A 14,084-nucleotide genomic window follows, 5' to 3' on the forward strand; every position below is an offset into this window, starting at 1 on the left:
GCCAGAAGAGTGAGGTAATATGAATCTAATTTTAAAGTAGTGTACAAATTGATGTAGGTACTGACCTAAGATAATGTCAATCATTATCACTTTGTGGCACATGCATCAAGCTAATTAATGATGGCAAACAGGCCGATTCGACTAATCGCCCCCTTTGCGACCGGTAATTAACCTTTTGGAATGCATCAAGCCCAAAGCCATTCACAAAATAGGTTATCGCAAAATTTGTGATTACTCATTTTTCAAATGCAGTTAGGAAATCACAATGTGCGATTCCCTAAATGCAGTGCAAGATGCATTCTCAGAATGTGACTTTGCATTAAATAATCGCAAATTACCATCAACTTCAAATTGATGGTAATTTACAATTCCTTAGAAAAATTCACCAAATTGAATTTTTCTAAGTGCCATGTGGCGCACACACATGCCCTTAGGGCATGTGTGACCGCCACATTTGCACACATGCCAATTTGGGGAGTGCATCAGGGTGGCCTTGTGGCCCCCATCCCCCTTGAAATTTCATTCGCAATTTGTGATTACCTATTTGGTGATCGCAAATTGCGAATGGTTTCCCTTTCATTCCTGTAGGCCTTTAGGCCCATAGGAATTAATGTGATTCGCTATTAGGAAATATTTAGGAATAACACATTTTGGGTGAAACCCAAATGCATAGGCAATTGTGATTCCTTAATAGTGATTCCTTAATAATCACTATTAAAGAATCGCAATTGCTTAGCTTGATGCATGTGCCCCTTTATTCGTTAATTATAACTATAAAAGGACACTACAAAAATCATCATTTAAATACAACAAAAGCACAAAGAGAAAATTAATTTCAAATATTCCAAAACACCCTAAAATATGTCACTAAAAACACCCCCATCCTTATAACATAGCAAACAATTCTTGTACCTATTCCTTTCAAACTAAATCTTATACACCCAGGGCATCAATTAAGCATTCATCCCCTTATACTTATAAAAAAGTAAAAAATATTTCATATCTTCAAGCTTCATTTTTTCCTTTCTCTAACCGCTGCAACTAAAAAACTAACAATGTTAAACATTTCCCATACATTATTCAACATCTGTAAATATAGTAAGGCAGGCCTTACCTGCACAAAACCCTTACTCTTTAAAAATCGTCACGAAAAATGTTTACAGATATGCAGATAGTAGTCGAAATACATGGTAAAGTGCAAAGGGTCATGGGTGGAGAAAATATCACAGGAGCAGGGACACAAATCTTCCACCCTTCGCCTCCCTGTGGTTCTGACAGTAAAAAATGCAAATAAATAAATCTAAACCTTATTAAAAGAAAGCGGTGGTAGGGCTTTGTTACTTCATTGAAATATGGTTCTATTGCTGGGTTTGTTTTCAGGTGTGAATTGGCTCGTACCGTAGGTTTCATCAACTCTCTGATATGTCTTTCAGCTTGTATCATACATAAGAAGTGTTTCTTGACCCAAGATAGATCCTTCTCTTATAGCTTATTTGGTGAATCAAAAAGCTATGGATGACCTAATTTCAATGTTAACTTCTTAACATAACATAACCAGGAGATGCTGATAACAAATTTCTAACGAATGTATTCTCCACTATTTGGAGGTCCTCAGCCTCCTCATGGCCCCTTATAGCAGATCCATAATTAGCAATAGCAATACATTTTGCTCTATATATATTTAACATGGCTTGAACCGGCTTAGCCCCAAACCTGTGTGCAAATTCAAGAACCACCACTGTTGATGTCACTAAAGCGTTTCTTTTGGCTTTCTTTTGCGGTGCCCATTTGGCCTTTTCATCAAACAAGACCCCTAAGTATGGAAAAGTAGTCACCCTAGATATTTTGTTTCCTTTACAATAATGCGTTTCTAATTTTTGCGGTCTGGAGCCCATAATCATAGTGTGACATCTAGTCAAATTAACACCTCAATCCAGTGAGCTCATAAAATCTGCAAAGGAACTTAGGAGACTGGAGCACAATTGTTGTGCCCGCTAATAGAACAGTATCATATGCATATAAAAGTGCTGGGATTAACCGCTCCCCCACTCGAGGGATATCTTTACAGCCTATACACAAAGCGGAGTCTAGATTATTAATATATAAAGTGAACAATAAAATAAAGTGTTCTGCCACAGTATATAGAGAGAAAGGTAACGGCTGACCCACATTTAGGAATATTATGCTGGCTAAATATTCTTGGATCATTGGTTTGGGTAGCAATAGAACAACAACGTTTTACTTCTGAGATCCTTCGAATTAAAGGCACTCGTAGAAAAGGAGAAACATATATTAGGGGCCTAATGTAGAGTTTGGGGGATTGGTTACTCCTTCACCGCCCACCTTATTACAAATCAGTTATATCCAGTGCATTTTAATTAATGTGGATGGGATATCAGTCACATTTGTAACACAGTAAAGCATCCACCAAACACTAAATCTGACCCTAAGTCATACTTAGGGTCTGATTGAAAATTGTAGATAATTGAAATCAAAGTCTGTCTGTCTATCTGTCCTCTGATTGTCATAAATGAACAATTTCCTTTGTAGAGTAACTTTAGCACACCTCACACAGTGAATGTGGGCAGCTCCCTCCAAAATGTGTAGTGGGTCATTGAGAAGTCTGTAAAATATGCGACTACCAGATGACTTTGTATACTTTGATACTTTACAACAATGTGCATTTTGTTTGTTTATTTAACCAATAAAAAGTGCAGCCTGCCCATTTAGATGAGAGAAATGTGTAGCATTTCTAATTTCAAAAATCAGTATTAAACCATTACCTAAAATTATTTATAGCATTTGTTTACTCTGAAACTAATTTGTAACTAGCAAAGAAAGTACCATCACAGAATTATGTTTTTAGAGTACTTTACAATAAACAACAGATATGTTGTAATTCACAGTGGGGATTTCATGCACAATGGAAGAGCAGTGTAGTATAGTCACGTAAATCCAACTCACAATTAAGCAAGTGTACAGAGTAGTACAGCATAGACCTTAAAAGCAAGAATTGTAAAATTGTGTTTCAGGTACTGCAGTACTATTTTGCTGTCAGTACAGTTCCCTCCCTCTCTGCATCCCATTCTCATTTCAGAAAAAACTCAGGACATTACCAGATACTGCATTACCAAGCCCAACACTCAATCTACAGGCACTTTAACTGCACCAATATTTTCATGCAATAAATCACTCCTCATCCCCATTCCTTGCAGCACTGCCATTTGCCTTGACACATCACCTCTCATACCTTGTTTGGATAATCAATTGTTTAGTACAATCACAACCAATAAATTAAAAAACAGGCAAGAGGCCAGCTAGCCGAGCCATGTAAAACATTCGTTTTACAAACATCAGTGTTAGGCATCAGGAATCAGCATTTCTAGGTCCAATCCACAGTTTTCCACAATTTAGTCCTGATCTTGGTGTGTTTTTGTGGACATCCCCTTGCTGCATAGATGGGGGTCTCTTGTTGGGTGCACCAGCCCAACCCTTCATGCCACTATCTAGTATAGATGGATGTGGATACTTCTATAATCAAGCTAAATCTCTTTTTGCCACTAAAGTGGCTATGCCCATCATCTTTTTGTTTTCTCTGGTGACACTCAGGGCGCCCAGGACTCTTAGTAAAGCACTCTTTGATGTAATGGTAGTATGATATTCTAGGACTCAGGACATGGTATTGCCCACCCTTCTCCAAGTACGAGCAATAAGGATCCACATAGCCAAGTCATGTGAACAAAATGTGTGCCAGTTTGGCTGCAGAGTGCAGGCTGAGGTTGGTGTCTGACCCACTACCCCACTAGCCTTAAGCGTTGTAGCATGAGGAATGTGATGTGAATGTATTTAATTTGGATCATCTGGAGCTGGCAGAAGATCCATAATTCATGGAGTGGCATGCAGACATTGTACCAATCTATGTCTTCAATAGGGCTCACCAAATATTGCCACATGCATCTAAGGACGTTTACCTCAGAAGGTTGGGAGCATTGAGTATTAAGGTTCCGTATATAATGGGAAAAACCCCTTCTTTTCAAGAGCCCCCTTCAGGAGATTTGTTTAGTGGGCCATGCTCAGGTCGGTCCATCAACTCTGTTTTGCATTCTGTGCGTGTCAGAGCTAGAGGTCTTTATGTAACTGGGTTTTTGAGAGGTGAACTTTGTCTGTAATTCCTGAAAGGAGCTTAGACCCCACTTTCCCCATATGTACTCAAGAGTAAATATCCTGATACTGTCCCATTTGGTGAACCCCTCCAAGTGTAAGGTTTGCTGGATGAGGCACTCCTGCCATAGGGTAGTCTGGAAGACCAGTCTATTCAATCATTCTGTGGAGTGTAATGTTGTTCTCCAGGTAAGAAAAAACTGTTGTGGCATGTCAGGGAGGGTTTGAGGAATCGGGTACCCATATAGCAGTCCCATCACCTTACCCAGACCCAGTATGGAGAGTTTCGAGTGGTATAATGGGTCGTTCCAGCACCTCTGCATCTAGTCATTGATCACTAGTAGGTGGGTGACTAGGTGGTATAGTTATATGACTGCCATCCCCATTCATTGGTCACATGTCGAGAATCGGCATTTGGCCATGAACATGCAGGGGGCCCATAGGTTGGAACGCATATCGGCAGTCAGTTTCATGAATTAGCTGTTGGGAGTTTTTAAAGGGAAGTTTTGAAGGGACTAGAGGAAATGAGAGAGGATCATTATTTTAAATAGGGCGATACATTTTAGTATATTGAGTGAAATGAAACCCAACATAAGAGGTCTGTTTTCATGTTGGTGGCTAAAGGACTGAGATTCGGGCCTGTGTGAGGTTTAGTTTCAAGAACCACCATAAAACCCAAGTATTTAAATTGGTGTCTTTGGATCAATAGATTTTCCATCCAGGAATTGTATATGGGGTAAGGAGGAATTTCGTTTTATTTAGTTGGAGTCCTGATGCTTGTCCTTAAAGGGTTGGCATTCACATGCAGCAGGGTCCATATTGGTGAGGTTTGTTAAATAGAGCAGGACATCATTGGTGTATGGGGCAATCCTGTCTTCAAACCCCTTCTTAGTCCCAGCCTGTAATCTGGGTGTCCCATTGAATCAGTCTAGCTAGTGATTCAATGGCGAGGGTGAAAAGCAGTGGAGAGAGCAGATGCCCTTGTGGGTTCCTCGTCAGATCAGGAACTGGTCATACAGGACTTTGTTAGCCTGCACTACTGAAGTTGGGTGGACAAAATGGAGCTACACAAATGATCAGAAGTAAAAGCCAAAGCCCATGCCGTCAAGGACCTTGTCTTTGAAGGTCAAGCCTAGAGAAAAAAATGCCTTTATGAAGTCAAGTCCAGCAGGGCACATTGGCTTCCCAGGCACAGATGAGTGCCAGATGTGTCCATATAATACAGTGTCAGGTACTGTGCTCCGGCGGCATCAAGCTGCAATTGTCAGGGTATATTTACCAGGGAGATGGGGAGAAAGGCTTTACATTTGGATTTAAGATTGTTAGATTTCGGGTTGACCACGATAATCAAAGAGTCCAACTTTTCAGGGAAGACCCTAGTATCTCAAGTCTCTTGATATTTCTCCAAGATATGTGGGTCCAGCATATCTCAATACTTCTGACAATATTTGGAAGGGAATCCGTCTGGTCCCAGGATCTTTGCAGTATTTTGTGCTAGTATTACCTCTAAATAATCGTTAGTGAAAGCGGATCTAGAGCTGCTCTCAACGTCTTAGTAATGAGGGTGGGTATGCCTGCCACCAATGGGGCATGTAGTTCCTCAGGGGGACCGAGATGGTGGTCATATAAGCCTTATTAATAGGATGCAAAAGTGTGCACTAATTCCATTGAGGTGCAGACCAGTCTACATTGGGTCTCTTGCATTGTGGGAACCACCCGGGACGCTACTCCCTGGTGGCCATCCAGAAGAGTAGTTTCCCATTTTTGCTGCCATATTCGTATACACTCTGTGTTTTTGCCCTCCAGCACTGGCATGCTTCCTACTGGGTCAATTGTCATAATGAGTCTCTTATATGTGCTAGTTTCCAATGAAACATATCTGAGTCCTCAGTCAAGGCACGTCTCTCCATTCGAAGGATTTGGTTTTCCAGCTCTGTGATCGCTTGACTTTTGGCACCTTCGCAACATGTAACAGGATTTCATCAGTTCTCATATGGTGGTCTTACTCGCCTCCCGGAGTATGGTGGGAGAATACACAGAATTCTGTTAAGTTTCAAAGTAAGCAGTAATCTCTGTAGCCAGGAAGTCTGCAGAACCAAGCTATGCCCACTTTCGCAGAGCCATTAAGACCTGGTTGTTTGATCAATAATTCACCTTGATCTTGCATGATAGTAATTTTTTGGCTTCCTAGCTCACTGTCTCGTTATCGACGGGAAACCCTTTTGGGTAGCTGTCGCGCTCTATAAGCCTAATAAATAAATAAATAAATTATAAGTCCGTGCCATTTTGGTGTCATGGAGGTATGGAGCCTGAGTATGGTAGGCAATACTGAAGAGTGAGTGGCCAGATATGCAACGTCAGAAAATCTTGGTGTCTAGAACCTGTAGATAGTTTTCTGCAGGGAGTAAGAGTAGATCAATATCAATGCGAGAATGGGCGGCTGACGTATGGGTACAGCCTGTCTGTACTGGGTGTCTAATCCTTTAAATATCATAAAACCCTAGTGCGTCTATCCAGGTCTTCAATTGAATTGGTTGATGGATGCATGAATATTTGGGTGGGCCCTGAAGCATGCCTGTCATGGTCTGGGGGCATTAAAGTCCCCTTCAAGGATAGTCCTACCCATTGGGTTTGCAAGGAGAACTGTCATGGAGGGCAGCTGAGGCCAGGTAGGGCATCACATACATGCTGAGGAGGTTGTAGTGGTCTATGAGGCATCATATATCCCCACAAAGCGGCCTAGGTTGTCATTAATGCAGTTAATCACTCTAATAGGAAAGGATTAATGGAGAAGAATAGCCACCCTCACCAAACAAGAGTGGTAGACTCTGCCATAGCCAATCTACGTAGGAAAGGACAGGCAATGCCCATTAGGTGTGTCTCTTGCATTTTAGGATCAATGTTTAAAATCGTTTGACTGTGCTTCACCACTGCAGCCAAAGAGACAGATGATCTGGGGGCATCCAGGACATGAGCCAGGATTCCAGAAACGATTCAGAGTCCTTAATCTCCATCTTATTGTGGATTCCACCCTTTCCTGGGAGGACCGAATGGCCCGCAGGATGGTAGCCAGATGTCAATTTTTGAAGGAGAACTGCGGGAGAGAGATGCTCTTGGGGGCCCAGTCACACCAGAGGAAGGAATCGCGTATCTGTCCATTTTAGATTGGGTACCCATACCCTTGTCTTTCCCCATGATGCATGTCCCACTCAATACTGTTACAGGTTGCAGGGGTGGAGGCTAGGTTGAACAAGGACTACACGTGTTTCTGGGGACTGGTTGATAGTACCTTCCGAAGTGTGGTATGTCCAGGACTCAACCAGCATCCCCCAAGGCCCAGGCAAGAGTGACAGACTCAGGGGCTGTCTAATGAGCCTCACCCCAGAGATCTGTAGGGCTGTGGCCTCTGTGTCACTGAGTTTTCCTGCAGAGGATCTGATGTACTGGTGTCCTGCTACTGGCCTACTTCCCACCTGAGGGTATTTGACAGGGAAGGTCAGCACGAGCATCTGGCAGCCTACCCAAACATACTCTCTGTTGGGGGAGGGAAGACCTTTCTTCCCAGGATTTGTGGCCTCCAGTGCATCCTAATTTTTTGGGTCCAGCATAGGCCATCACAGAAGTCTCCCACCTTGCTATGTGCAGGGGACATAAGGGCCACTGGAGAATGCATCCGGTGCCCCAGCCATGTGAGTCTAGTGTGGGTTGGCACAGGAATGTCGGGTGTGGCCAGGGGTGAAGGGTGGGATTAGATCCAGCTTGCTGGTGCCCCATCGGCAACCCGCTTGCCAACTCAGGAGATCTTTGAGAAGGGTGGGTCAGCAGAACCAGCTGGTGCCTGACTGCACGTGTCTCCCTATGTGGGAGGGAAAGGCCCATCCTCTGATGTTAAGTTGTGCTAAATGTTTCCCAGGCTGAAGTGGGCCCTGGCAAATCGGATGCCTCCCACAGGGTTGCAGTCCCACTTTATCGGGGATGTGAGGCTACCGAATAGTGTGGCCTCGGTCTATCACCCACCATATGGCTGCAGATACTATGGCTTTGGTGCAAGCAAAATCCATAGGGTCAGGAGTCCGCCAGAGTCAGGATGTGCTCTTTCTCAGCTGCAGCACTCTTTCCTTTAATTACTTCAGCTGTTTTGACATTGGTACTGCCCTACAGAATATAGCAGGCAGTGCCTCTGACCTAGACTCAAACAGCGCCTTGGATGCCCCCTTGGTACGTTGATAGACTCTCCCCGGGGCCTCTTGTGGGGGACGTAGGGTATTGGTGTTGACCGATATGGCTGGAAAAGGAGGCTGGTGGTGGATTTGTGAGGTGATTGTGAAGTGCAATCGCCATCCTGGCTCTCCTGGCCATGCCCCCCACCTCTTATTCTTTTTATGTAACACTCACCCTACAGTTTTTGTACCTTTCACTAGCTTATAGTATTTATGGAAAAATGTGTACCCAACTGTACATTACACACGATCGATCACGCTTTTAAGCAGTCGATTTATTTACACACATGCATCGAGTCACTATGTGGTTTTGTGGCCATGTAAAGGGGCAATTACATTCTGGGAATAGTAGTTTTATTTTTTCCTTTGCAGAAATAGGAAAATGATGACTGTGTGCACAGCTCATGCTCCACCAGGACAAACTGAAAGCGTCCTCACTAGGAGGACCTTTTTGCTCAAAGAACGTGTTTCATGAGTCGTGAATAGGCTTCCAATAGCAGCTGTAGGAGATTATGTTGCTGTGAACATAAACGCAATGTCACAAGGAATTGGAAAATAGAAAGAGGATTGCCTGATAAGGACCACAGCTTCCACAACTGTTAAGAGTTAGCAGGGGGTGATAAGGCAGGTGCCAGGAGGAGAATTTATCACTGCTCACAAGAATCCATCTCCTTTAGCTGAGATCATGGAGGGGCACGAGAGGGGCCCTCACACACAGTGGTGTGCAGGGAAAATGGTTGAGTGACACCACTACTCACTTGTATTATATTATTACAAGCTAACAATGAAACAGTTCTTATTAAAGTCATATTCTGAAGTACAAAAGTTCCTTTAATGAGAAAAACTAATCACAGGATATATGTGTCAATAAAAGGCTTCCACCTAATATTATAAGTAATTAATTCACATAAATAAAAATCAAACATTAAAATACAAGTGAATCTGTGAAGTGGATATAGTAAATTGTTGTGGCAATTTTATGAAAGGCTTGGCAGAAGCATCCAAGGTACATTGCTAAAGTTATGGCCTAACCCGAATGTTCTGCAACGTTTTTTATCAACTACTTGAAGAAACCCATTTATAAAATGCAATTGACTTTTACAATTGATGGACTAGAATATGACATTCAATTTTTACTTATCTAAATCGATCAAGCTTTTAAGCAGTGAATTTGGTTTTAGTAAGGGGAGGTTGATCATATTGTGGTTTTTCTTTTGTATCTGTATTGCAATAGTTTTTATTTGCCTATAAATAAATGATTACCAAATATCATATTGTGCCTCCCCTGACTGTGAGACAATCTTTTTTTCCTAACTGTGTTTATGTGTCAGTGAATTGTTGTGCTTGTTTTTATAGAAAACCGATTTCATGGAATACTATTACTAAGAACCCACTTCAACTAAACTGATTAATGGAAATTTGTAGGATGGATGGCATTTACATTTCATAGAAATCAGTTCATAGAAAGTCCTTTTTTTCGAAATTGTCTTTTACATCCTTATTTCTTAAGGTATAAATGCAATGGTTGCATTCAGAAAATTTTTCTCTGAGGTATTTATTTCAGTGCTTTACATCAGGGAACTTCAGATTGATATCTTCTACATTTTCAAACAATTACTTTCAAAGTTTTAATTCGCTGACCCCTCACTGCGCCTGACTAAACACCATACATCCTTGACTCCTTCACAGTTCTGACCCCTAAAATACCACCCCAAATAACACTCAAGCCAGATCTTTAAAAATCCCTCACCACCCCTAAATACCTGTCATTCCAGACTCCTATAAACTACTTATCACCCAAAAAGGCAACTCATCTCTGATTCTTAAAGGCACTTTTTTCACCCCCTGTGTTGGTAAGAACTGTGTACTATAGTTAACTTTTTCATAGCATGGACTGCAACCATTTATCCATTATTATTTTATTATACCTACTTTTTCAATTGCTTTTGTTGTACCTTCCTTATTCCCTTAGAGTACGCTTTCAACATGGCTCATAGAACCCAAGGCAAAAAGGAAGATATTTTTAAGAGGTTTTTCCTTTGCATCGATGACATCCACTGAACCTATTTTTGTGGTAGCTTTGGTACAGCATGCATCAAATGCCTGTAGCCACTTACTCATCAGCCTGCCCTAGTGGCCCCACTGGCTAGGTGGACTACGCTAATATAATACTATTCCTCTTTAAAGAATGTCTCAAATCAGCACTGCTTACTGCATAAAACTTTCCCATTGCCCAAGACCCACAGTTGTAAAGATTATTGTTCAGGTAGTTGGTAAATAAAGGGGCTACCAACTTAATTTTCTATACCCTTTTCTCTGCCTGTCCACTTCAGCACACTGAGAAATTGATAATATCCCTAAACTATCATCAGTATCATTCCAAATATCCCTAAGCTATCATCAGTATCATTGGTTTTACTATTATAAGACAGATGTGGTAAATCTATTCAAATACGTACAATTTATAGAAATCAGAGGAAAGTGGGACGCAGAGATGGTATGTTTATAGTTTCAATACTCTTTTACCATTTCACTAGGCCAATGAAATGCTTTTTAGAAAACCCTGTGAGTTTGGAAAACACTTTGAAAGAGCTTTTGTGCAGGCATGGGATATACTGCACGCATGCCAAAAGAAAAAGAATTACAGCTTGTGGGACATTACCTTGAACACATCCCTGTCTTTCTTGTAATCTTGAACAGGTGGGACTTGTGTTTTTTTCTGTGCCCATGAGTTTTTTAGGTTCTCATACCAAAAAGACCTTTCAAATTCCCTCTTGTTTAATAAATGTAATACTCAGCTTATAAAGTGTTGTGTCTAAAGTTGAAAAGGGGTAGGGTTGAACCACTCTCTTTCTAAGTGACACACACTCTAAGAAGTCATTTAGTATTAACCAGCGCTTCCTTTATGAAACATTGCCTCTCCTACTTTTTACTGAGTTCAAACATTAAACAGTAAATGTTTTCTCCACTTTCAATTATGCCAATTACATCTTAATGTTCTGAGAATCATCTGTCTTTAATTTCCTCCCATTGAAAAAAATGGCTGTATTTTTCTGTTATAAATATGACACCTTGTCTAAAGATCACTTGGACAAGATGCCTGGTGTTTATAAATGTGGTTCTTGTAAATGGGATTATATCTAAATGATGACTTTTACGGGATCCCTATAAACGGATAGTTATCTCTTTAGTTCAATTTCCCCCAATTTCAAAGAGTCAAATTTACACCCAGCAGGCATCTTGCTTTCAGTGACTGGTAGACACTGTGCCATATTTATAACTGAAAAATACAGCCATTATTTTTAAATGGGAGAAATTTAAGGTGCCGAAAAACGTAACATATCATCAAAATTTTTGCAGAACATTTTCTGCACTTTAAAGTTTCCCATTTGAAAAAATGGTTAGATGTTTGCATTATACATGTAACAATGCCATATATGATGAAAGGCATTCCAGTGCCTCAAGTACAAACGTGAAGGCTCACAGTTAGCCATACACATTTATCCTATTCATACGTACATATGTTCATGCAAGCCAAAAGTCTACACTCTCACTGACACACATGGCAGTTCTGTCATGGTGCCCCTACTCAAAGTATTTTGTTCAAACCATAGTATCAGGTTCTATGGACATTAGGCTTAAAGTCGATGGAGCTGGGCGTGATGGTTTCTGGCAACAATGCACAAGTTGCTTAGCCTTCACTAGCTCATTATGATTTTCACTGATCAGAAGAAGCTCTGACCACAGAAAAGGTTGGAGACTACTGACCTAGACAAACCTGGCTAATATTTGGAGCCTAACTGTAATATCTGACTTTTTGTTATTTAAAAACAAATCACTAGGATTATGGCACTTTTTTCAAATGTAGGTGGAGAAGTTTAAAAAACAGTCACCCTGGAAATTAACAATGATCATTTTCCCACATAAATTTCTGTCAGTTTTCATTGAATAAATTATTGTATATTTATTTTACCTTGGAGCTACATCAGCGTGAACCTGGATGTTAGACTCAAGAAGCTGAGAAAGACTGAAATCCGAGGATGGAGAGGGAGACACCTTCACATCAGCTGTAAAAGAAAAATTAGTATTGAAACAGAAATACAAAAACATTCAAAGCAGACACATATCTCTGCGGAGCACTAGTTCAATATTAAACTGTTGTTCTCACTGCCCTTTCTTGATATAGGTATTCAATAAAATAATTTTAGAAACGTACTGTTAACAGCAGCATTCGCTACAGCAGCAGAATATATGCTCAATTCCATGGGCAGACCAACACATGTGGGGACGATCTGTCGAACCTCAGCTGCCAACACTGGTTGGGCATATTGCCCAGCAACACCATTAAGAAGTTTGTTGATAACAGTCTTCACCATACTGTGCCTTGCTGCTGGTTCATTGAGAGCCTGTGGTAAATGAAATAAACCAGAAAATCATTGACTGAGAGGTACTGCTGCAGTAGTGAGCTATAAGAATGCAGAAGAGAGCTGTGGTTACCTTAATGGCAGTCTGAATACATTCCTTGTTAATGTCAAGGAAGGCCATCTCCTGCCCAAACATCTTGATGTAAGCTGAGATCAATGGGGCATCTGCAGGCAGTGCCTTAAAGCCCAGCAGCTGTGGAAACAAAAAACACAAGTAGTAAAAAATAGAAACTGCTTTATAAAATCAAATTGCTTAGTAAAACTAAGTTCACTAAGTAATTAGTGTATGATGTAAAGCTCTTGAAGTTGGATACCATTTGAGTTGGCACTTCATAAGCCTCAGCCAGTAACTGGTTCCAGCCTTGACTCTACTGGGCCTCTCATTTTAACTTAAATCCTGGCCAGTAGAAGGGATGCACAGAATCAGTGTGCACCTGGGCTTCCTTAAACCTGTTGAAAACTAGGAGAAAGTGACACTGTCAGCTGCTTCTCTCAAGATATTTGCTTGAGGACCCTCTGTCTTTGCTGCAACAAGAGAGACATGTCATCTCCCTGAGAGAGAGTGCTATAGGTTCTCAGACCAGCTGTCCAATATGTGTTGATTGATATGGTCTTACCATGGAGAAGTTCGGTCTCTGGATGCTGCTACATTAGAAAGGATTCTTATGATACTTATTGCAGTCCCTCACATGACCTAATGCAATTTTCCTATATGCAATGTGACCTTTTGCTGTGGAATCTGTCACCGCAGTAGTCACACATTAAATAACTGGGTTGCAAGATCACCTATGTTTGAACTGTCTCCCCACTATTGCCAGAGAATCCTTCCACCAGTTTATATAATGAAAACTATGGGAACTATTTAGAGTCTGGCAGAACAATCATCCTACTGCAATACATCAGTGTTCCTGTTCCTCAAAAACTGAAGTTGCTTCATTTTATTTAGGTAACATTTCTGACCGTAGAACCTCAGCAGGGTCTGGCAAGGGAGACTCTTGATCTGGTCACCCACCTTCAACACCATATGTATGGTGCTAACAGAAATATAGACGAAGTATAAGCCACCTGGTCAATCAATCAATCAGGGTTTTGTAGAGCACACCACTCACCGGTTAGGATCTCAAGGTGCTGAGAGACCCTAAGATCGAGTGCATATGCATATACCTTGCATGTCAACTGCATTGATTTGCTATTGCCCTACTTTAAGGGCTTGTTTCAACATGTTATGCTGACTGGTAATGATGCATGGTGGTTGGTTGGTAGTTAAGCTTTCCCAAAG

The 14,084-nt window shown here is 41.2% G+C and overlaps 1 protein-coding gene across 1 annotated transcript in view; it reads right to left on the minus strand.

Moving 5' to 3' along the window:
* The window catches only part of LOC147747527 (vitellogenin-A2-like), a 63,662-nt gene that overhangs the window by 30,059 nt on the left and 19,519 nt on the right, over nucleotides 1-14,084 (minus strand). The window contains exons 16-18 of the mRNA XM_086954002.1: nucleotides 12,879-12,998; nucleotides 12,598-12,787; nucleotides 12,355-12,448 (exon numbers count right to left, since the gene is read on the minus strand). Coding sequence (XP_086810128.1) covers nucleotides 12,355-12,448; nucleotides 12,598-12,787; nucleotides 12,879-12,998 — 404 coding nt within the window. The remainder of the gene's footprint in view (nucleotides 1-12,354; nucleotides 12,449-12,597; nucleotides 12,788-12,878; nucleotides 12,999-14,084) is intronic.

This window comes from Lissotriton vulgaris, chromosome 1_1, assembly GCF_964263255.1.
Source record: "Lissotriton vulgaris chromosome 1_1, aLisVul1.2, whole genome shotgun sequence".
Lineage (NCBI taxonomy): Eukaryota > Metazoa > Chordata > Amphibia > Caudata > Salamandridae > Lissotriton > Lissotriton vulgaris.